This window comes from Balaenoptera physalus (assembly GCF_965194825.1).
Source record: "Balaenoptera physalus genome assembly, chromosome: 12".
NCBI lineage: Eukaryota > Metazoa > Chordata > Mammalia > Artiodactyla > Balaenopteridae > Balaenoptera > Balaenoptera physalus.
Window position 1 is genome coordinate 45,207,428 of NC_138897.1, and position 25,017 is coordinate 45,232,444.

At 40.2% G+C, this 25,017-nt stretch overlaps 1 protein-coding gene and 1 pseudogene across 3 annotated transcripts in view; both read left to right on the top strand.

Annotated features, from left to right (window-relative positions):
- The window catches only part of LOC309639174 (large ribosomal subunit protein uL4 pseudogene), a 470,274-nt pseudogene that overhangs the window by 214,645 nt on the left and 230,612 nt on the right, over window positions 1-25,017 (top strand). The gene's annotated exons all lie outside the window — the stretch shown is intronic.
- Window positions 1-25,017, top strand: part of TPGS2 (tubulin polyglutamylase complex subunit 2) — a 66,932-nt gene that overhangs the window by 14,563 nt on the left and 27,352 nt on the right. Inside the window, exons 2-3 of one of the 2 annotated variants that reach the window (XM_082416220.1) lie at window positions 2,159-2,238; window positions 19,256-19,312. In XM_082416220.1, the coding sequence (XP_082272346.1) occupies window positions 2,159-2,238; window positions 19,256-19,312 (137 nt within the window). The remainder of the gene's footprint in view (window positions 1-2,158; window positions 2,239-19,255; window positions 19,313-25,017) is intronic. The other variant, XM_082416221.1, reaches the window with a different exon arrangement.

Here is a 25,017-nt window from a genome sequence, read left to right on the forward strand (position 1 = left end):
TCTCCTGGTAGATAGTGCCAGGATTGAGTTGAATTGTAGGACACCCAGCTGGTGTCTGAGAATTGCTTGGTGGTGAGGGGAAAACTTCCCCTCATGTTGGAATTAGCTACTAAGGCAACATGGTAGCAAAAGCATTAGGCTTGGTATCTGAGGCTGTGGTCAGAGATTTAGTTCTGTGAGATTATTTAATAAAGTCATGATGCCTGCTTCACACGATTGTTGAAAGAGTAAATGAGATAACTTATACCAGTTCCCAGAAATAGAGCATTATACAAATGGAATTTATTGTGCGTCTCTCTCTTCCTCATCCCCAGCACCTACTCCTCATCAGTGCTGAAGTATTGGGTAGCGGAGTCTTTGCAGTGGGTGGTACTTCCTAAGCAACTTGTTATATGAAAGTTTTTAAAGTCAGTACGTTGACCAGTTGTCCTATCCCGGAGGTGTTCAAAGGTTGAAAATGAAATGTTCTCATCTGAAGTGTATCACAGCAGTTCTGTCTGAGCCTGTAGCCCCTCCACGTAGGTCTGTTATAAACTGAAGAATGGTGTGTTTGTGTCTGTCTCAGCTTATTGATAGCGATGCTGTTGGCTAGGAATACCTGAGGCACTCACCTCGGTCTGTACTACTTGGATGAGCTCTGCAGACATTTCCCTGACTGGAGCTGATGTGTGGCTGGACCAGCCATTGTGGTTTTTATTATGATTGAAGATACACCTCAGCAACAACTGTCAGGGAACTTTGAAAAAAAATTTTTTATTACGCACAGGTCCTGGAGGATACATGGTATGCCCAGGGCCACACAGCCAGGTAGCTGGGAGTGAGCAAGCAGAGCTGGGTCTTTGTCTTTATTAGGGTCCCAGGACTTTGTGTCTAGGGTTTTGCGGGTTCACTTTTTATTGGTGAATTTAAAACATAAGAGCAAGAATTAAGGCATGAGAAGGGAAAAGGTGGGTGACCACTCAAGTGGTCCGTTACCCAGGGCTTTCTAAAAGGGGAACTTCATGGGTGGGGGTGGCCTGGTTCCTTACCTAGTTACTTAGTTAGTAGCTGTGTCATACAGCTGGCAATTTGTTTATTCAAGATGGATGTATTTGAAATGGATGCCTCAGCAAAACTTAATGTCAGGCACTTACATTAGCTGTGTGTCCTCTTGCAACCCTAGACACTAGATTGCCCTGTGAGGATAGTCAGATGACATCCCTATGTAACCAGCTGGTTTGTTGGCAAGGAATTCTATATTCTTCTGTCCCACTGCAGGTGGAGCGGTAGGTTACTAAGACTGATTAAAGCTAGACTCTGCATTTGCGTAGGATGACTGCTTTAAAGGGCTGTGCCAAGGGCCATGTAGTGACTTCTGCACATGCTCTTCATTTCTCACCTAGACCCATACTTGGAGTCAGAGGCTTGGCTCTGTGGCTTTACCTCTCAGGCTCAGTGTCCTTGCTGTAAAATTGAATAATAACATTTATTAGTCACTATCTTGGCTTTGGTGGAACAGTGCCAAATAGGACCACCCTTGAAGGGACAAGACAGTGTCTTCCATCCTAACCAATCATGGGGATAGCAAGGACTCACCCCAGGTCAAATGGCTTGAAGCTCACAGTGGTTTTCTAACATAGTACCATGCTTCCCAACATATTAGGAAGACACTGAACAGAAGGCAGAAGAAAAATTGTATATATGGTACTTTTTGCTTTTCCAAAGAACCTTCATTTCTGTTTCCTCTGCTTCGCTTATCAAGGAAAGTATTATTGTAATTCTTGTCTTACTAAATGCAAAGGGAAGTGAACACTCATGTAAGATTACACAACTAGTGAATGCATAAAACAAGACTAGGATAGGTGGAGTCCAGAATTCTTAGCTGGCATATTGGACTATTGCTGCATCCCAAGATTTGAGCCTTCTGAAAACTTGAGGGAAACTTTATGATGCATAGAAAGGATACTGGCATAATTATTACCAGGAAGACTACATGGTCTTAGGTTATGGGACCAAGTGCCTTCGAGGGACCAATTGCTTTCCTCACAGGGGTAACAAATGCTCCTCAGAGGGATCTGGTATTCCTAGAGCAGTCTTCAAGAGTTAGTCAACCTCTAGTGTAGAAATATGTGAGAATGGACCAACTGCAGCTCTACAGACTCTGTATTTCCTCTTTCAGAATCATCCCCAGGTGTGACAGAGGTGACCATCATAGAAAAGGCACCTGCTGAACGTCATATGATTTCTTCATGGGAACAAGTAAGTGTTGCCCTGTTGAATTCTCACCTCCCAACAGAGGGAGGTCAACTCAAATGCCCCTGAGAAGGAAAGATTGGACAGGAAACCTATTCTTATCTCAGGCCACAGCCACCTTCAAGGTAGAGTTCACCTTTCTCTCTGTTCCTGCTCAGGCCATTTAACACTCCCTTCCATTCCATGCCATCTCCCCAACACAGAGCAGCTCCTCTGAGCCTGTCCTATGCAGGCAGTGGAACGTTTGAAGTTGTATATACAACAAAGCTGAAAATCCAGCGAGGAAAGGAAGAATTAAATGTTAATAAGCATGCGGGGCAGAACGTGGTTAAATGTTGCAGAGAAGTATCAATACTAACCAGATTAATAGTGAATGCTTTCCAACCCTCCTCTGAACTTCCATTCATTCATTTATTCAGTAAACGTTTTAAGCCCCTAAAATGGGCCAGGCATTGTGCTTGATGTTGAGTCCTGGAGATTCAGTGATAATCAAAAAAGAGCACAGTGTCTTACCTCTTGATCTTACTGTCTAAGGCATAGTATAAGTCATTCCAAGTATAATTACAAAGCAGATCAAGTTCTGTGAAAGAGAGGTAAAGGGAGCATTGTCAGGAGGCCTGACCTAGTCTGGAGGTTGAGAAACGTTTTTCCCAAAGAAGTTATGAGAAGTTGTTAACCAGATAGGTGAGATCTGGGAAGAAGGGGCTTTTAGCCTGTGTGAAGTCTTCAAGATAGGAAGGACTACTTTTTTCGAGAGCATAAAGAAGGTCCATGTGGCTAGAGCACAGGAGAACAAGGGAGAGAGGTTGACCAGGACCAGGACATGCAGGGCTTCGTAGATCATCAAGATTTTGTTCTTTATCTTGGGAGAAAAGGGGAGCCACTGAAATGTTTTAAGCAGAGAAGTCAGATTTCTGCCTTGGAAAATCACTGTGGCTGAGTAGCAGCAAGTGGATTTAACGAGGGAGCAAGAAGTTACCTTGCCATTTAGTGAGTTCTGCTAACACGTATCAGATAAGTTATTTCATGGAACCCTCAAGATAATCCCGCAAGATAGGCATTGATATCTCTGTGTTACAGATGAAGGAGCTGAGGGTCAGAGAGGTCAAAGAATTTGTCCTGGGCCACATAGCTACCAAGTGGCAGAGCCTGAATGTGAACTCAGTTGTCTGCCTCTAAGCGCATGCGCTTTCTGCTCTGGCAGACTGCCCCTCCTATAGAGGGCAACACTGTGGCAGCCTTGCCCTAGCCAGCCAAGCAGCCCACAGGTATGTGGACATGTTCAGCCCCTGCCAACAGCGCTCACTCTCCCAGGGCTGAGCCAGTAGCAGCTTCACTGGAATCTCAGTAACTGGTAATCAAGGTTTCTCTCCATGACCTCGGCTCAGCAGCAGCTCAACGTTTATCATGGGCTCACTCAACTCCCACTCCCATTTTCACTCACAGCGCATAAGAGAAAATGGAATTCCAGAGCAACGTCTATCTGTTAAACTCTTACTGGCTGATCAGTCCTGGTGCAGCTGTGGCTATGCCAGCCTGGCCTGTTGACATTGTTGATTACATCCCTCCTGATCCTTAACAGGCTTAAGTCAACCCTTTAGGGAGAACTGCCTCGGGACTCTTTTTAAGAATAAGATTCTGAGGTGTTTCTGTCTGTTGAAGAGGAGACTCCTGGCTTAGAAACCCAGTCATAGACCTGGATGGGAGAATGAGAGGACAGGAATGCATTGTCTGGGGTGGAACGCCATTAAGGCTGTGTCATATTATGTCACTTATTTATTGAGATAATTTCTGAGGCATATTCTTCCTGTGTCTTATGCCAGATATTCCCCAGAATTCTCTAAGATGACTTCACCCATTTGTTCCAGTTTTACTTATGATATTGTAGCTTATTCATTGGAAGTATACCTTCCATGTCTGCTTTTCAGGGCTAGAGTCTACATCCGGTGTCATTGGGATCTAATCTGCCTCCTGGACAAGACAACTTTTTTTGGTTCCCATTTAGCTTAGACTGACATTGAGGAGAATACAGTTGTAGAGCTGAGTAAATATTCATCAGCAGTCTGAAAGAATTAAAGGGCACGCACGAGAGAAAGAGATTTTTAACTAACCGAGATAGCCAATGGAACATTTTCTTCAGACATATTCAGTTGGGGGAAGTTTTGTGAAAGCACCTACAATAATAAGATACATAGATTTGGATATCTCAGACCTAAGTACAGTAAAATATGCCATATCTGAAGTATCAGTACAAACAGTATTAGGATCAGTAACGTAAAAATTCACTTGAGCGGTTGGCATGTCTGAGCTTTATGAAGGGCTATGAGGTGCTTGAAAGCTAACATATGAACACAGACGATAGGAGTTTTGGATGGGTACTTTTATGTTTTTATATAACACTTTTTGTGATTATACTAAACAAAAAAAATGGTGACCATAGAAAATTTGGAAAATACAAAAAATGATTTTTAAAAATGAAAAGTCCTCTAGGATGTTACCACTTAGGAGGTAACCACTGTTAGTGTAATTTTGGCTGTGGGTGGAGGGTGGGCAATGGTTAGTGGTCCAGGAAGCCCCCTAAGAGCCCGTGAATGGAAAGTGGTCCATGGACTCCTTGAAATATGTGTCAATTTATGAAGTATGTACATTTTTCTGTGGAAAGATCTTCAGATTCTGAAAGGGGCTCATAACCCCATAAACCTTAAGAACATGTTTTTGTATGATTTTTTTTTTTACATTCAAACTAGAGGCAATATACTATGTGCCGTTTTGTCGCTTAAGCAATGGAGAGCAGAAGTTTTGGTCTGAAACGTACCCACCCCACTTCTTCACCCGAGGGTTAACTGAAGAGCACATTTCCACAGGAGCAAGCTAGGCCGGGCTCCTCTGACTCGTGCCTGCTCCCAGAAGTACCTGTACCAGAGGAGCAGGAGGGTCCCAAGGAGCTGGTAAGTCTCTTCTCTAGGGGACTGACCCTTGAGAACTGTGTCCTTGGAGACGGCCCAGCCAGAGCACAGCCATCATGTTGTAAACCTGCTGTCTACAGCTGCATCTATATAGCCAGATCATATTTTTTCCTTCCAAGAAGAGGCCCACTGCCTCTGCCCTGCCCTCTGGGAAGCCCATTGAGATAAGATAATAGTAAGGCTATGGAGGCACTGATGTGAGGAAAACAGCCTAGAGTAGGAGTCTTGTGCCAGCTCAGGCCCTTGGCTAAATATCATAACTTCTCTGTGTCCCCTGTTCATCATCCATAAAATAAGTGGTTTGACATTAGTGTTATTCTTTTTAAATTTTATTGAAGTATAGTTGATTTACAATGTTGTGTTAATTTCTGCTCTACAGCAAAGTGACTCAGTTATACATATGTATTCTTTTTTCATATTCTTTTCCATTATGGTTTATAACAGGATATTGAATATAGCTCCCTGTGCTGTACAGTAGGACCTTGTTGTTTATCCATCCTAGATACACTAGTTTGCATCTGCTAATCCCAAACTCCCAGTCCTTCTCTCCCACCTTGCCTCCCCCCTTGGCAATCTGTTCTCTATGTCTGTGAGGCTGTTTCTGTTTCATAGATATGTTCATTTGTATCATATTTTAGATTCCACATATAAGTGATACCATATGGTATTTGTCTTTCTTTTTCTGACTGATATGATAATCTCTAGGTCCATCCACATTGCTGCAAATGGCATTATTTCATTATTTATGGCCAAGTAATATTCCATTGTGTGTATGTATGTGTGTGTGTGTGTGTGTCTCTCTCTCTCTATATATATATATATAGACACGCATACACACCACATCTTCTTTATCCATTCATCTGTCAATGGACATTTAGGTTGTTTCCATGTCTTGGCTATTGTAAATAGTGCTGCTATAAACATACGGGTGCATGTATTTTTTGAATTATATTTTTTTCTGGGTATATGCCCAGAAGTGGGATTGCTGGATCATGTGGCAACTCAATTTTTAATTTTTTGAGGAACCTCCATACTGTTTTCCATAATGGCTGCACCAATTTACATTCCCACCAGCAGTGTAAAAGGGTTCTCTTTTCTCCACCCCCTCTCCAACATTTATTATTTGTAGACTTTTTTTTTTTTTTTAATTTTTGGCTGCATTGGGTCTTTGTTGCTGCACGCTGGCTTTCTCTAGTTGTGGCGAGTGGGGGCTACTCTTCGTTGCGGTGCGCGGGCTTCTCATTGAGATGGTTTGTCTTGTGGAGCACGGGCTCTAGGCGCGTGGGCTTCAGTAGTTGTGGCACGCAGGCTCAGTAGTTGTGGCTCACGGGCTCTAGAGCACAGGCTCAGTAGTTGTGGTGCACGGGCTTAGTTGCTCCGCAGCATGTGGGATCTTCCCAGAACAGGGCTTGAACCCCCATCCCCTGCATTGGCAGGCGGATTCTTAACCACTGCACCACCAGGGAAGCCCTGGAGACTTTTTGATGATGGCCATTCTGACCAGTGTGAAGTGGTACCTCATTGTAGTTTTGATTTGCATTTCTCTAATAATTAGTGATGTTGAGCAGCTTTTCATGTGCCTATTGGCCATCTGTATGTCTTCTTTGGAGAAATGTCTATTTAGGTCTTCTGGCCGTTTTTCGATTGGGTTGTCTGTTTTTTTGTTTTTGAGTTGTATGAGCTGTTTGTATATTTTGGAAATTAAGGCCTGTCAGTCACATTATTTGCAAATATTTTCTCCCAGTCCATAGGTTGCCTTTTCATTCTATTTATGGTTTCCTTTGCTGTGCAAAAGCTTTTAAGTTTGATTAGGTTCCATTTATTTATTTTTGCTTTTATTTCTATTGTTTTGGGAGACTGGCCTAAGGAAACATTGGTACGATTTATGTCAGAGAATGTTTTGCCTATATTCTCTTCTAGGAGTTTTGTGGTGTCATGTCTTATATTTTTAAGTCTTTAAGCCATTTTGAGTTTATTTTTATGTATGGTGTGAGGGTATGTTCTAAAATCATTGATTTACATGTGGCTGGCTGTCCCACTTTTCCAACACCACTTGCTGAAGAGACTGTCTTTACCCCATTATATATTCTTGCCTCTTTTGTTGAAGATTAATTGTCTATAGGTGTGTGGGTTTATCTCTGGGCTCTCTATTCTGTTCCATTGATCCATATGTCTGTTTTTGTGCCAGTCCCATGCTGTTTTGATTGCTATAGCTTTGTACTATTGTCTGAAGTCTGGGAGGGTTATGCCTCCTGCTTTGTTCTTTTTCCTTAGGATTGCTTTGGCAATTATGGGTCTTTTACGGTTCTATATAAATTTTAGGATTATTTGTTCCAGTTCTGTGAAAAATGTCATGGGTAATTTGATGGGGATCACATTGAATCTGTAGATTGCTTTGGGTGGTATGGCCATTTTAACAATATTAATTCTTCTAATCGAAGAGCATGGGATATCTTTCCATTTCTTTGAATCATCTTCAATTTCCTTTACTAGTGTTTTGTAGTTTTAAGCATATAAGTTTTTCACCTCCTTGGTGAGGTTTATTCCTTTTTTTTTTTTTTTTGGATGCAATTTTAAAAGGGACTGTTTACATTCCCTTTCTGATATTTCATTGTTAGTGTAAAGAAATGCAGCTGATTCCTGTATGTTAATCTTGTATCCTGCTACCTTGCTGAATTCGTTTATCAGTTCCAGTAGTTTTTATATGGATTCTTTAGGGTTTTCTATATATAGTATCGTGCCATCTGCATAGAATGACACTTTTACCTCTTCCCTACCAATCTGAATACCTTTTATTTCTTTTTCTTGTCTGATTGCTGTGGCTAGGACTTCCAATACTATGTTGAAGAGAAGTGGTGAGAGTCAGCATCCTTGTCTTATTCCAGAATTTAGCAGGAAAGCTTTCGGCTTTTCACCATTGAGTATTATATTGGCCGTGGGTTTGTCATAAATAGCTTTTACAGTAAGTCCCCTACATATGAACGAGTTCCATTCCAAGAGCGAATTCATAAGTCCAATTTGTTCATAAGTTCAACAAAGTTAGCCTAGGTACCCAACTAACACAATCAGCTATATAGTACTGTACTATAACAGGTTTATAATACTTTTCACACAAATAATACATACATAAAAAACAAACACAAAAAATAAAGAAAACATTTTTAATGTTACAGTACCTTGAAAAGTAAAGTAGTACAGTACAACAGCTGGCATACGGGGCTGGCATCGAGTGAACAGGCAAGAAGAGTTACTGACTGGAGGAGGAAAAGGAGGTGGGAGATGGTAGAGCTGAAGGATCATCAGCAATAGGAGATGAGGGCAAGCTGCAAATTCACTCACACCTGATGTTGATGGCATAGGTTCTGGCTTTTTGCTGGATTCAATTCTATCCACCTTCTTGAAAAAATGATCCAGTGATGTCTGGATAGTACCTCTTTTTTTCTCGTCATAGATGGCCCAGTAGCACTGGATTGCATTCTGAATGGCTGCTGCAGCCTTCGTGTACCATTCTGTGTTCGGGTCCCTTGCCTCAAAAACTAACAGTGCCTCCTCAAATACAACTAATTTATGTGATTGGACATGCAAATGCATGTTTGCATCTTTGAAAGTTCGCAACTTGAAGGTTTGTATGTCGGGGACTTACTGTATTATGTTGAAATATGTTCTCTACCCACTTTGGTAAGAGTTTTTATCATAAATGGATGTTGAATTTTATCAAATGCTTTTTCTTCATCTATTGAGATGATCATGTGGTTTTTGTCTTTTGTTATGTGGTGTATCATGTGGTTCAACACATGCAAATCACACTGATTGATTTGTGTTTGCTGGAACCATCCTTGCGACCCTGGAATGGATCCAACTTGGTTGTGGTGTATGATCTTTTTTATGTGTTGTTGGATTGGGTTTGCTAATATTTTGTTGATAATTTTTGCATCTATAGTCATCAAAGATATTGGCCTGTAATTTTCTTTTTTTGTAGTGTCTTTGTCTGGTTTTGATATCAGGGTCATGGTGACTTCCTAGAATGTCTTCTGGAGTGTTCCTGCCTCTTCAATCTTTTGGAAGAATTTGAGAAGGATCAGTATAAGTTCTTCCTTGTATGTTTGGTAGAATTTGCCTGTGAAGCCATCTGGCCCTGGACTTTTGTAGGGAGGTTTTTTTTTTTTTTTTTATTACAGATTCTATTTCACTTCTAATCATCGGTCTGTTCAAGTTATCTATTTCTTCTTGATTCAGTTTTGGTGGGCTGTATGTTTCTAGACAGTTGTCCATTTCTTCTAGGTTGTCGAATTTGTTGACGTATAATTGTTCATATAATAGATATATAATTGTTCGCTTATAGTTTTTTGTATTTCTGAGGTATCAATTGTGATTTCTCCTCCTTCATTTCTTATTTTGTTTATTTGAGTCTTCTCTCTTTTCTTCTTGGTGAGCCTGGCCAGAGATATGTCAATTTTGTTTGCCCTTTCGGAGAACCAGCTCTTGGTTTTTACTGAGTTTTTTTTCTATTGTTTTTTAATCTCTATTTATTTCCTCTCTGAACTTTATTAGCTCCTTCCTTCTGCTGACTTTAGGTTTTGTTTTGTTCTTCTTTTTCTAATTCTTTTAGGTGTGGGTTAGGTTGTTTATTTGAGACTTTTCTTGTTTCTTAAAGGCCTGTGTTGCTATGAAATTCACTCTAAGAACTGCTTTTGCTGCGTCCCATAGATTTTGTATAGTTGTGTTTTCATTGTCATTTGCCTCAAGGTATTTTTTAATTTCTTCTTTAAATTAATCATTGACCCATTGGTTTTTAAATAGCATGTTGTTTAGTCTCCATGTAATTGTTTTTTTTTTCTCATTTCTTTTTCTGTGTTGATTTCTAGTTTCATGCTGTTGTGGTCAGAAAAGATGCTTGAAATAGTTTCTATACTCTTAAATTTGTTGAGGTTTGTTTTGTGCCTTAGTGTGTGGTCAATCCTAGAGAATGTTCCTTGTGCACTTGAAAAGAATGTGTATTCTGCTTTTTTTTTGGATATAATGTCCTGAAAATATCAATTAAGTCTAACTGTGCTATTGTATCATTTAAGATCTCTGTTACCTTGTTGATTTTCTGTCTCAAAGGTCTGTCCATTGATGTGAGTGTATTCCCATCAATTTCTCGCTTTATGTCTGTTAGTAATTTTTTATGTATTTGGGTGTTCCTATATTGGGTGTATATATGTTGACAAGTATAATATCCTCTCCTTGTATTGATCCTTTTATAATTATATACTGTCCTACTTTATCTTTCCTTATAGCCTTTGTTCTAAAGTCTATTTTGTCTGATGTGAGTAGTGCAACCCTGCTTTCTTGTCATTTGTTTGCGTGAAATATCTTTTTCTACCCCCTCACTTCAATTTTTGTGTGTCCTTTGTCCTAAAGTGGGTCTCTTGTAGGCAGAATAATGTAGGCTCTTGTTTTTTTTAATCCAATATACCACTCTGTGTCTTTTGACTGGAGCATTTAGTCTATTGACATTTAAGGTAATTATTGATAGATACGTATTTATTGCCATTTTAAACTTTATTTTCCCTTTGCTTTTATATTTCTTCTTTGTCTGTTTCTTTTTGTTTTTCCTTTTGTGTGTGGTTTCATGAATTTCTTTTGTATTATACTCATGTTCTCTTTTTTTTTGTTTTTTTTTAATCCATTGCATGTTTTTGCTTTGTGATTACCCTGTTTTCAAGTATGTTAACCACTTCCTATATCTACTTGCCTTATTTTTTTTAATCTATTTAAATTAATTATTTATTCATTTATTTTGGCTGCGTTGGGTCTTCGTTGCTGCACACGGGCTTTCTCTAGTTGTGGCGAGGGGGGGTACTCTTCATCGAGGTGCGCAGGCTTCTCATTGCAGTGGTTTCTCTTGTGGAGCACGAGCTCTAGGCGTGTGGGCTCAGTAGTTGTGGCTCGCAGGCTCAGTAGTTGTGGCTCATGGGCTCTAGAGTGCAGGCTCAGTAGTTGTGGCAAGTGGACTTAGTTGCTCTATGGTATGTGGGATCTTCCTGGACCAGGGATCAAAACCATGTCCCCTGCATTGGCAGGTGGATTCTTAACCACTGCACCACCAGGGAGGTCCCTCTACCTGCCTTAGACTGGTAGTCATATAGGCTCAAACACATTCTAGGAAAAAAAAAAAATCTACATTTTATTACTCTTCTCCCCCACATTTTATGATTTTGATCCTCTTTTACATCTTCATTTTAATTCTTTTGCTGTTCATTGTGGTTATCACTTTCACAGAAGTTTTTTGATTTTTTGTTTTAATCAGTGTACTGGGTTATTTAAGTGATTTACTCTTTCCTGTAGATTCTTACTTATTTTCTATTTAGAGAAGACCTTTCAATATTTCTTTTAGGGTAGGTTTAGCATTGCTGTATTCTTTTACTTTTGCTTGTCTTTATCTCTCCTTCTATTCTAAATGATAATCTTGCTGGGTAGAGCATCCTAGGTTGCAGTTTTTTCCTGTTCAGGACTTTGAATATATCTTGCTACTCCCTTCTGGCCTGCAACCTTTCTGTAGAGAAATCAGCTGATAGCCTTATGGGAGTTCCCTTGAAATTAACTTTTTGTTTTCCTCTTGCTGCCTTTAGAATCCTCTCTATCTTTAACTTTTGTCATTTTTATTATAATATGTCTTGGTGTAGGTCTGTTTGCGTTTACCTTTTGTGGGACCGTCTGTGCTTCCTTTACCTGGATATCTGTTTCCTTCTTTAGGCTTGGGAAGTTTTCAGCCATAATTCTTCAAATACATTTTCAATCCCCTTTTCTCTTTCTTATCCTCTGGGATCCCTATTATTTGTAGATTGGCATGCTTTATATTATCCCATAGGTGTCTTATATTGCTTTCATTTTTTTTCATTTAGTTTTCTGTCTGCTGTTCTAATTGGGTGATTTCCATTATTCTATCTTCCAAATCACTTACTCATTCTTCCACATTATTCATTCTGCTATTCATTACCTTTAGCTCAGCTTTCATCTTGGCGAATGAATTTTCTAATTTTTCTTGGCTCCTCCTTATAGTTTCTACAGTAGTTCCTTTTTATAGTAATCTGCATTTCTATCAATAGTCCTTCTTAATTCCTTCAGTATTTTTATTATCTCCTTTTTGAACTCAGTGTCTATTAGACTGAAGAGGTCTGTTTCATTGTTTGTTCTTTCAGGGGAATTCTCTTGATCTTTTAATTGGGAGTGGTTCTTCTGCTTCATTTTACTTATATTTCTCTTGCTATATGAGTTTATTAGGAGAAACAATTATCTACTGTGGTCTTGGAGGGCTATTTTTATGTGGGAGTATCCCTGTATAGCCTGTGTGGGCATAATATTTTTTGGTGCGAGGGCTGTTCTTAGTGTGGTTGTCTGCCGCCTCTTTCCTCAGTATGTGCTGGCCATTATCCCCTTGATAGGAGGAGTGACTGGTGTTATGGTGACCAGAGCCTGCACTGGATATTGAGTGGGGCCTCCTCTTTGCCCTGTGGTTGTCACTGCCCTGTCAGGGGCTGGGTCTGTTCCCTAGTTGTTGGAGTAGAAGCCCCCAGATCCGTTTCTGAGCTGCATTTATGAGCTGCAGCGTGAGATAGATGGGATTGGAGCGCTCCCATTGGGAGAGGAGCCACTAATTATTCCTCTGCCAGAGCTGTTCGCCAGTGAGTGTGCTTTGTTGTATCACCTGTCACCTGTTGTGCGGGCTCACAAAGTACACTGCTGTTGGCACTGCCTTTGGCCCGTCTCAACCTTGGGAATGCTGTCTCAACCCTGGGAATCCCATCTCAACCTTGGTGTCCCTCAGACATTGTTTTCACAAGGCCACCAGTGCAGATCCACCAAAGTCAGGTCCCAGGACCTCATTAGTCACACATTTGGACCCGCTGTGGGAGCTATGGAGGCAGCTCAGACCCTGGCCCAGCCCAGCCCCCCCATGCACGTGCCCACAAAGCCCACAGCTGCTAAGCCAGAGCCATCCCAGCTGTAGGCACACCTGCTGTCTACTCGGATGTCCTGCAGGCACTAAATTTACAGAGCCAGTGGCGGAGGTGTAAATCTGTGGCTCGCACAACCTCAGGGTGAGATTTCAACCCTACTTCCTAAGTTGCATGGCCCCTGGGGCTCAGCTATTGTTTCAGCCCCACCTCTGTGAGTGGGCAACCCGCTGGCATCTGCTCCCAGTGCCCCCGAGGCGGCAGCTGGGACGCGAGAGCCCTCGGATGCAGGAGCCCCCAGGCAGCAGCTAGGGCATGCTCTCACAGAGCCCGCGGAGGCGGGGCCGGCACATGGAGAAGGAGGCTGTAATGGCAGCCCCGCCCCTCCCTTCATGCACCACTTAACAATGGCGCTTCACTTCTGTGGAAGGCCCAGGCTTTTTCCACGAACACCCCCGTTCCAGCTATGCCACACTCCACCCCCTTCAGGCTGTCTCCACGCAGCCAACAACAGTCCTTTCCCCAGGTCTGTTCTCTAAACCCTGAGTTCCAGCACCCAGCCCCACCCATACCAGCAGATGTGTCCCAGGCTGGGGCATAAAGGGCAGTGGCGCGGACTGTCTGTGCAAGTCTCTCTCAGTTCTGCCTGCTACAAGCTGGTTGTTGCGTTCTCCTCTGAGCCTCTGAAGCTCCCCTCTGTCCCAGCTGATCTCCCCACTGGTGAAGTGGCTTCCCAGGGTGCAGGAACCTTTCCTCATTATCCTCTCTCCCCACTGCCCCCCGGCACAGGTCCCATCCTGCTTCCTTTTGTCTTTTCTTTTTTTCTTTCTTTCGTTCTACCCGGTTACATGGGGATCTTTCATGTCCTTTAAGGGGTTTGAGGTCTTCTGTTAGTGTTCAGTAGGTGTTCTGTGAGAATTGTTCCATTTGTAGATGCATTTTTGATGTATTTGTGGGAGGAGGTGAGTTCCACATCCTTCTACTCTGCCATCTTGATTGGAGCCCTTGACATTAGTGTTATTGAAGGACTCATCCACTTCCAATATTTCGTGATTCTTTGTTGCAAATGCAGAAGAAAAGGTTGAAACTAAAATCTAAATGACTATATACCTGCTGCAGTCTCCTAAGGTTAGAGAAAAAAATGAACAACCTCTTTTTATTTTAATAAAAGGCAGTTTCAAACTGCCTGGTTTTGTGCCCTTACATGATTCATGTTCACTGTGCCTGCTACCTGCCTTTTGTAATGATGGTAGTTAGTAAGACGTAATGTCTACGCAAAGCTTTTCATCACTATGAAAGCATCTGCCTCTTAATCCTCACAGCATCCTGGGGTCAGGAGCGTTCTGTTATTAAACATTTCAGTGACATTTCATAGTTGCGGAGTGCTGTACAATTCTTGATTGGTTAGACTTTTCAATCCCCAGATAAAAATTCAATTTACTGGTGGTGAAACTATGGCCCAAGAGACCAAACAATTTGGCAGAATATCCCCTCTCTTTTTAGCCTCACTTTTTCTACAGTCTGCAGAGAAGAGAGTGGGTTCTGAACCTTCCTGCAAATGTGTCCCTCACATGCCCCTGCTATGAATTTATTCTAAGCACCCCTGGTGGGAGAGAGCAGCCTACAGCATCCTTTCACTGTGGAGCCCCTCACCCTGTGCTCTCACTCTGCCCCAGTAGCTCTTCTGTGACAGGTAAGCCCCCTCTCTCCAGTGCCTCACTTCCTCCCTCTGCACCGGCAACTGCCCTAGAGGGTCTTCCCCATCTCTTTAAAATTAAAGACAAAAACAAAACTTTCAACCTTATGTCTCCCTCTGGCTGCTTGGCCGTTTGTTGCTTTGCACAGCCAAGCACGTAGAAAAATGGTCTAAATCAGGGGTCAGCAGATGATTTCTTTAAAGGACCGCATAGTAAATATTTTTGGCTCTGTGGGCTGTACAGTCTGTATCTCAACTACTCATCGGCCATTGTAGCACCAAAAGCAACCATGGATAGTACTAAAATGCATGGGTGTGACTGGGTTCCGATTAAACATTATTTACAAAACCAGGTGGCAGGGCAGAGACCCCTGGTGTAAATTACTGTCCCCTTCCTTCACTTCCCAGTCACTTCACCCTTTTGCATCCTCTGTTTCTCCACCACCATTCCATGGACACCGCTGTGTCAAAAATCACCAGGGGCCTCTTCATTGTTAAAGCCATCTTCTGGCTTGACATCTTTCCTGCATTTCTTGCTGTTAACCACCCTCCTATGCCTAGCTATCTCCTCCCTTGGATTCTGTAGCTCCACCCTCCCTGATTCTTGCCCTGCCTTCTGACTGTTCCTTCCTAGTTATCTCTGCCTCTACAGATCCACAACACTCCTCTGTTACACATTTGTCTCTGGATCAAGTAGGAATACGTTTGGCTCAAAGAGGTATAATATTAAACTAAAAATAGCTTAAACAAATGGTAGTTAACTTTTCTTACATAGCAAGATCTGAGGTAAGCAGTTGTAAATTGTTCATTGGCCCTGACAGTGTTCAGCCATTATCTCTGTAATTCTTTTGGTCTTTTCCTTTATGGTGGCCAAACGACCACTAAGGCCCCACCTGTCACCTCCAAGCTCAAGGCAGGGAAAAGGTAAGGGATGTTGCCAGCTACACCTGTCACGTTTTAATCGGGAAGTGATAGTTTCCTAGAAACCCCGTCATTGGACTTGGGTTTACATTTTAATGTCCAGCACTAGTTACAGAGGAGATTCTGAAGACAAGTATTCAGCCGGGCACATTACCATCTCAAACAAAATGAGGGTTCTGTCAAGGAGGAAGTAGAAGAAGGTGGATTTGAATATGCAACCCATGTGTCTGCCACAGTCATCTCTGCACCTTGCCTCATTCCTTTCTGTTTCTAGTGCCCAGCACAGTATTTATTCCACAACAGACATGAATAAATGTTGAATGAATGAGTGAATTAGGTAAAACACAAAGGTGGGAAAGAGTGTAGAACTTACCCAAGGTCACCCAGCTTCTTTTCCATAAGCAGTTCTTAGTTGAGTCCCGAGAGTGAGGCCGCCACAGCCACCATCTCTGGAGCAAGGCGGCCGCAGGTGCAAAGGCTTCCCCCACTAATGTCCCCGTCTGTAAGATCCTAAGGACTAGTTACGCCTGGGGGCATTGCTGTTCGGAAGGTTGTCTTGGCTGATGTCTGCCTTATACAGAGTTTCACCGAGACATGCGGTGCCCCAGACAGGCCAGTATTTATATTCTTTTTTATCATGCATTTTTAGAGGGAGACTGATGGCTGCGTGGAGAAAGGACTTAGAAAGGACCTCTCCTCTGCGTCTTAGGCAACTCAGCTCTGTCCCCAAACTTTTATACCTGACCCACCAAGACCAGAGGTTCCAGTTAACCAGGCCTTCCCCCTCTCCTTAGGAAAGAGTTTGAGAATATACTTGAGACTTCTCCTGAGGATCTCACCCCATCCCTCCACAACCCATCCCGGTTTTCCTCCATTGCATGGGACATCCTCCCTGAGAAGAGTTTCAGTAGATGCAGGTGTCCTCACTGCCTCACGTTTCCGGTTAGATTTTAGTGCTCCTCATCGATGGGCATTCTGGGCAACCCTTCCTCTGCTGTTGTTGCAAATGGACTCATGGAGAGCCTGTCCACTGTGGATAAGCACCTACAGAAACATTAATTTCCATGCTCTGGCCCCTGGCCTCTTCGCCAACCTGATCCTGCATCTCCCCACCAGTCCCCTTCCCTGGTGAAGTGGCCTCTGAAAGCGAGGGGACAGTGGGCCACAGGATTCTCAGAAGTACAGCAGGTGAGCAGGAGGCTGTGGACGGCCCTTAACCCTTCCCTCAAGGCTCAGGCAATGCTCAGGAAGGCTCTCTGGGAATCAAGCTGACGACTCCTAAAACGTCAGAGTGGCTCTACGGTCCAGCTGATGAAGCAGTAACACAGCTTGTGGTGGACTCTTCCTAGCATAGCTTAAAGAGACTATTGTAAATAGCCTCCTCAGGAGGAGGGGAAAAAATCAAAAGTTGGGAGTTATGTGACAGAATCATCACTGGGGTACAGGGAGATTGCAGTACCATGTTGATGCCACTGTTATTTCAAACACTGGTCAGCAGTGTTACTCTCCCTTCTTGACTTTCTCCCAGATCCTCTCTCTAATCCTTACACCCCGACTTCCATTTGCTTTCTGCCAGTCTTCTTCCTCCCCCTTCTTTTTCATCCCCTCAAAATAGAGACTGAGCCTGAATCTGGCAAGAGAAGCCCTCTGAAGTGGGCAGATTACTCCCCGCAGAAGAGCAGTCTCTTCCCGCACTGGGCAGGAGAGAAATTAAAATGGCAGCAACTCTGAGTTACTGGCCAGGGTGTAGGAGCCACCTGAAAGTGGTGCCCTGAAAGCCTCACTCAGAAGGAAGCCCCACCATGCAGGCTGCCAGGTGGTAAGGTCTACAGCAAGGAGGCAGCACAGCTGGGGCCACAGTGATTTATATGAAAATGACAATGCAGGTTTAATGTTTTTTTACGAACTTGGTTTACTTGACATTTTGCATGTTTATGTTATTGTTTGAATTGTATTAAATATTTTATTTCACTGTTTTTTTTTCTATTTTTATGAATTTCAAATAATTTTTAAAATACCAGTATAAAGTATTACCAAAATTTCTTTCTTGAGTGAAATCAATACTGTAATAAATGTTATAATCACTACTATTGAAACTCTCCAGCCTAACTTAAAGGTGAACAATGCTACCAGCCCATCTCGGCTCGGATCTCATGGAATCTGGCTTAAGAAAGACTTACAGACAGTAGTTTCCTTGTCTCTACCACTAGATGGCACTAGTGACCAAAATCTCACATTGGATGCTGGCCTTTGGGGATGACAGAGGGAGCAAGAACTTTGTCAGAACACTGATAACTATAGGCTTCCTGGGCTAGGGTCCCAGGGATGGGAGAAAGGCATTCTGCGTACACACTTTTTCTCTCGGAAAGCACAGAGAATGTGCCATACTTGGAGGCATTAGGAGAAAGCCCTAAACTGCAAATAACTTACTGAGCAGGAAAATAAATGTTTAGCCCAAGGAGTCAGAGAGTTCTTTACGTTACTCATCTCTGAAATTGAGAACTAGATGGTGAAGAGAGAAAAAAGATCAGAATGCATATTTTAGTTCTTAGATCAAGAAAATGAAAAACCTGTTTCATTAAAATGGCAACTATTGTATATTTAACAATATAAAAACACTGCTTACAATTACCTGCAAGCTTGAAGCTTGCTTCTCACATATAGTTCTTGAAGATGCTATGCCCTAAAACCAAAATAATTACCCTGATTATCTAATCTCTCTTCCTCCCAGGCTTCCACCTCCTCCCACCTCCAGTGTTTTGTAGACTCAATCTTAAGAGATTATTCTTGAACCTGGATTCACAGAGTTTGACACTCAAGGTCACTCAGCTAGTGGCAGAAATGGGAAATAAATTCAGACCGTACTGGTACACTCAACTTCCACACAAATTGGGTACCTGGAATTGACTGACACTATGATCTAAAGCAAACTTGATATAAGCAGTGTTCAGTAGCACATCTCAAAAGGGTCCAATAATCAAAAAGTCTGGAAATTGCCCCTCCGCCTGTGTAAACATAAGACATGATAAGAAGTCAGAAAAGTTATTGGAGAACTCATCCTTCTGTACTCAGTGGTCTGATTGGCTAGAGAAGACTGGCCAGACATGTGCACAGATGTGAGTTACTTAGAATTTAATGCGCGCTCCTAGTACCTCCTAAAAGGAATCAAAGCTGTTCCTTTGTTCTTTCCACACCAGTTTGGATGATTTGCTGTTCATATGAAATATTTGTTTATATCCTGTTGTGCTTCTTTACTTTCTAAGAACTTTCAGAACTGTTAGGTTCATTGCATTAAATGCTCTAGAAGTATATACTTTTTACCTTTAAGATGTTCTCATTGAGCTAATAATTTGTTTCAGGAAATAATTTATGAGCCTGGGTCTGAAATGTATAGAAGTGATTGCTTTGCTCCAGCATCATCAAAACTTTGTGTAGGATCTCCTCTCACACCACGTTCCTCTAGGTCTCTTCCTCTTGTTCCTTTGATCCCCTTTCTCCAGCTAGCTCTCCAGAGAGGCATTACCACAGCAGAACACATGCCTACTCTGCCTTATCAGGTGAGGCAAAAAAGAGATCAAACTGGGGGCTCTGCTCTGTCTCTCTAATAGAGTTTTTTGTTGTTTAATTTTTATTGCAATATACTTGACATATAACATTTTATTAGTTTTATGTCTACAAAATAATGATGTGATATATATGTGTGTGTACATATATATATATACACACACACACACATATGTTGTGAAATGACAGGTGCAATTAACACCCATCGCAAGAGTTACAGATTTTTTTTCTTGTGATGAATAACTTTAAAGATTTACTCTCTTAGCAACATTGAAATATACAGTACAGTATTGTAAACTGTCATCACCTTGTTGTACATCACATCCCCAAGACTAGTTTATCTTATAACTGCAAGTGTGTACCTTTTGACCCCCTTCACCCATTTCGCTCACCCGCACCCCCCAGCTCTGGCAACCACCAATCTAGTCTCTGTATTTATGAGTTCAGTTTTCTTTTAGATTCCACATATTAGTGAGGTTATATAGTATTTGTCTTTCTCTGACTTACTTCACTTAGCATAATGCCCTCAAGGTTCATACATGTTGCCACAAATGGCAGGATTTCCTTTTTTATGGATGAATAATATTCTGGTGTGTGTGTGTGTGTATATATATATATATATATATATATATACACACACACACACACACACACACACACACACACACCATATTTTATCCATTCATCCATCGATGGACACTTAGCTTGTTTCCACATCTAGACTATTGTAAATAACACTGCAGTGAACATAGTGGTGCAGATATCTTTTCAAGATAGTGATTTTATTTCCTTCATATAAATACCTAGGAGTGGAATTGCTGGATCATATAGTAGTTATATTTTTAATTTTTCAGGAACCTCCATACTGTTTTCCATAGTGGCTGCATGAATTTACATTCCACTAGTGAATGCACCCTTTTCTCCACATCCTCACCGACACTTGTTAATTTGTTGTCTCTTTTGATAATAGCCGTTCTAACACGTGTGCTGTGATATCTCACTGTGGTTTTGATTTGTATTTCCCTGATGATTAATGATGTTGAGCATCTTTTCATTTACCAATTTCATTTACCAATTTCATACAATTGGCCATTTGTATGGCTTCTTTGGAGAAATGTCTGTTCACTTCATCTGTCCATTTTTTAATCAGGTTGTTTCATTTTTTCCTATTGAGTTGTATGAGTTCTTTATATATTTTGGATATTAACCTCTTATCAGCAAATTTTCACAATCAGTGAACATTGTGAATATTTTCTCCTGTTATCTAGGTTGTCTTTTCATTTTGTTGATGGTTTACTTTGCTGTGCAGAAGCTTTTTAGTTTGATATAGTCCCACTTGTTTACTTTTGCTTTTGTTGCCTTTGTTTTTGGTGTCAAATCCAAAACATTATTGTCAAGACCAATGTCAAGGAGCTTGTCCCTATGTTTTCTTGTAGAAATTTTATGATTTCAAGTCTAACATTCAAGTCTTTACTCGATTTTGAGTTGATTTTTGCATATGGTGTAAGATAGTGGTCCAGTTTCATTCTTTGGCATGTGGTTGTCCAGTTTTCCCAACACCATTTATTGAAGAGACTGTTCTTTCCCCATTGTGTATTTTTGACTCCTTTGTCATAAATTAATTGACCATGTATGTGTGGGTTTATTTCTGGGTCTCTGTTCTGTTCTGTTGATCTATGTGTCTGTTTTTATGTCAATACACTGTTTTGATTACTCTCCCTTTCTACTCCAGTTTGAAATCAGGGAGAGTGATTCCCCCAGCTTTGTTCTTCTTTCTCAAGATTTATTTGAGGTCTTTTGTGGTTCCCTACAAATTTTATGATTGTTCTATTTCTGAGAAAAATGCCATTGGAAGTTTGATAGGGATTGTATTAAATCTGTAGTTTCCTTTGGGTAGTATGGACGTAACAATATTAATTCTTCCAACACATGAACATGGAATATCTTTCCATTTATTTGTATTTTCTTCAATTTTTTTCCATCAATATCTTATAGTTTTCAGTGTACAGATTTTTCACCTCCTTGGTGAAACTTATTCCTAGGTATTTTATTCTTTTTGATGCAATTATAAATGGGATCATTTTCTTAATTTCTCTTTCTGATAGTTGGTTATTCTTGCCTAGAAAAGCAATAGATTTTTTTATATTGATTTTGTATGCTGCAACTTTACTGAATTCGTTTATTAGTTCTAAAAGATTTTTGGCGGAGTCTTTACAATTTTCTCTATGTAATACCATGTCATCTGCAAATAGTGATCATTTTACTTCTTCTTTTCTGATTTGGATGCCTTTTATTTCTCTTTATTGCCTAATTGCTCTGCTTAGGACTTCCAATACTGTGTTGAATAAAATTAGCAAGAGTGGGCATCCTTATCTTCCTCATCTTTGAGGAACCGCTTTCAGCTTTTAACCCTTCAATATGATGTTACCCATGGGCTAATTATATGGCCTTTATTATGTTGAGTTATGTTCCCTCTATACCTAATTGTTGAGAGGTTTTTTTTTATCATGAATGGATGTTGAATTTTGTGAAATGCTTTTTCTGCATGTATTGAGATGATCATATGATTTTTATCCTTCATTTTGTTATGGGTATATCATATTGATTTATTTGCAGATGTTGAACCATCCATTCATCCCTGGAATAACTTCCACATGGTATATGATCCTTTTAATGTATTGTTGAATTCAGTTTCGTAATATTTTGTTGAGAATTTTTGTATCTATGTTCATCAAGGATATTAGCCTGTAATTTTCTTTTCTTGGAGTGTCCTTGTCTGGTTATACCAGGGTAATGCTGGCCTCATAAAAGGAGTTTGGGAGTGTTCCTTTTTTCTGTGTTTTGGACTAGTTTGAAAAGGTGTTTAGTGTTATTTCTTCTTTAATATTTGGCAGAATTCACCAGGGAAGCTATCTGTTTCTATAATTTTTTTTTTGGGAGGTTTTGATAACTGATTCAATCTCCTTACTAGTAATTGGTCTGTTCAGATTTTCTATTTCTTCATGATTCAGCCATGACAAGTTGTATATTCCTTGGAATTCATCTGTTTCTTCTAGGTTGTCCAATTTGTTGGTGTATGATGTTCATCATAATATCACGATCCTTTGTCTTTCTGTGGTATCAGTTGTAATGTCTCCTCTTTGATGTCTAAATTTTTTCAGTTCTTTTTTTCTTGGTGAGTCTTGCTAAAGGTTTGTCTGTTTATAGTTTTTTAAAAATATCAGCTCTTAGTTTCATTGATCTTTTCTATTATCTTTTTAGCCTCTATTTCATTTATCTCTGCTCTGATCTTTGTTATTGCCCTCCTTGTACTAATTTTGGTCCTAGTTTGTTCTTTTTTCTCTGGTGTAAAGTTAGGTTATTTACTTGAGAACTTTCCTATTTCCTGATACAGGCACTTATTGCTATGAATTCCCCTCCAGAACTGCTTTTGCAGCATTCCATAAGTTTTGGTATATTGTATTTCTATTTTTTATTTGTCTCAAGATATTTTTTCATTTCTCTTTTGAGTTCTTCTTTGACCCATTGGTTGTTCAGTAGCATGTTGTTTACTCTCCACATATTTGTGAATTTTCCTGTTTCCTTACTATAATTGATTCTAGTTTCATACCATTGTGCACAGAAAAGATGCTTGATATGATTTCAGTTTTCTTAATTTTGTTAATACTTATTTCGTGGCCTAACCTATGATCTATTCTGGAGAATATTCCATGTACACCTGAGCAGAGTGTGTATTCTGCTGATTTTCGGTGAAGTGTTCTGTAAATGTCTGTTAAGTCCATCAGGTCTAACGTGTCACTTAAGCCCATTGCTTCATTGTATTACTGTCTTTTTCTCCCTTTATGTCTACTAATATTTGTTTTATATATTTAGGTGCATCTGTGTTGGATGCATAAATATTTGTAAATATTATATCATCTTGTTGGATTAACCCCTTTATCATTATATAATGCCCTTCTTTGTCTCTTGTTAGATTCTTGTCTTAAAGTCTATTTTGTCTTGTATAACTCTCCCAGCTTTCTTTGGTTCCATTTACATGGAATATCTTTCCATCCCTTCACTTTTAGTCTATGTGTTATTACATCTGAAGTGAATCTCTTGTAGACAACATAGTTTGGCCTCATTTCTTATCCATTCAGTCACTCTTTGTTTTTTGATTGGAAAATTTAGTTCATTTACATTTAAAGTTATTGTTGATAGGTATGGACTTACTGCCATTTTGTTCATTGATTTCTAGCTATTTTGTAATTCTTCTGTTTCTTTCTTCTTCTCTTGCTTCCTTTGTGATTTGATGATTTTTGGTAATGCTGTGCTTAGACTCCTTTTATGTTATGGGTTTTTGCTCTGTGATCACCATGAGGCTTATATTTAAATGTAACAGTCTATTTTAAGCTGATAACAGCTTGTTTGAATGCATTTTAAAGCTTTACATTTTAACTCTCCCCGCCACACATTTTAAAAGGTGTCACAATTTACATTTTTTTATCTTGTGTATCCATTAACAAATTATGGTAGTTATAGTTATTTTTACTACTAAAATATAGTGTATTTTACTACTTTTACTATAGTTACTTTACTCTGTCTTTTAATCTTCACGCTACATCTATAAGTGATTGACCCACCACCATGACAACATTAGATTATTCTGAATTTAACTATACATTTACTTTTGCCTGTGAGATTTATATTTTCATATTTTTTCCTGTTGCCAATTAGCACCCTTTTGTTTCACCTTAAGGAAGTCCCTTTAACATTTGTTGTAAGGCTGGTCTAGTGGTGATGAGCTCCTTCAACTTTTGCTTATCTGGAAAACTTTATTTCTCCTTAAATTCTGAAGGACAGCTTTTCCAGGTAGATTATTCCTGGTTGTCAGGTTGTTTTTTTTTTTTTTCTTTCAGCACATTGAATATATTGTGCCACCCTCTTCTGGCCTGCCAAGTTTCTACCTAAAAATTTGCTGATAGTCTTATGGGGGTTCCCTTGTACATAACAAGTTGTTTTTCTCTTGCTCCTTTTAAGATTTTCTCCTTTAACTTTTGACAATTTAATTATAATGTCTCTTTGGATTCTTCTTTTTTGGAACTCTCTGGGATTCCTGGATTTATTTCCAGGTAGTCTGTTTCTTTCCCCAGGTTAGGGAAGTTTTCAGCCATTATTTCTTCAAATAAGCTTTCTGCCCCTTTCTCTCTGTCTTCTTCTGACACCCCTATAAATGTGAATATTGATCTGCTTGATGTTGTCCCATAAGTCCTTTAAACTCTATTCACCCTTATTCTTTTTTCTTTTAGCTGGTCTGATTGAATGAATTCCAATACACTGTCTTCTAGTTCACTGATCCTTTCACTTCATCTAGTCTGCTCTTGAACCCCTTTATTGAATTTTTCAGCTCAGTTATTGTATCCTTCACCTCTGTGATTTCTGTTTAGTACTTTCTTATATTTTCTTTTTGTTGAAATTCTCACTTTGTTCATGTATTGTTTCTCTGACCTCTGTGAGCATCTTTATGACATTATTTGAGCTCTTTATCAGGTAAAAATTACTTATCTTAATTTCATTAAGGTCTTTTCCTGGGGTTTTATCTAATTCTTTCACTTGGAATATATTCCTCTTTCTTCATTTTTCTTGACTCTCTGTGTTGGTTCCTATGCATTAGATACAATAACCAGTCTTGAAGGAGTGGCCTCATGTAAGAGATGAA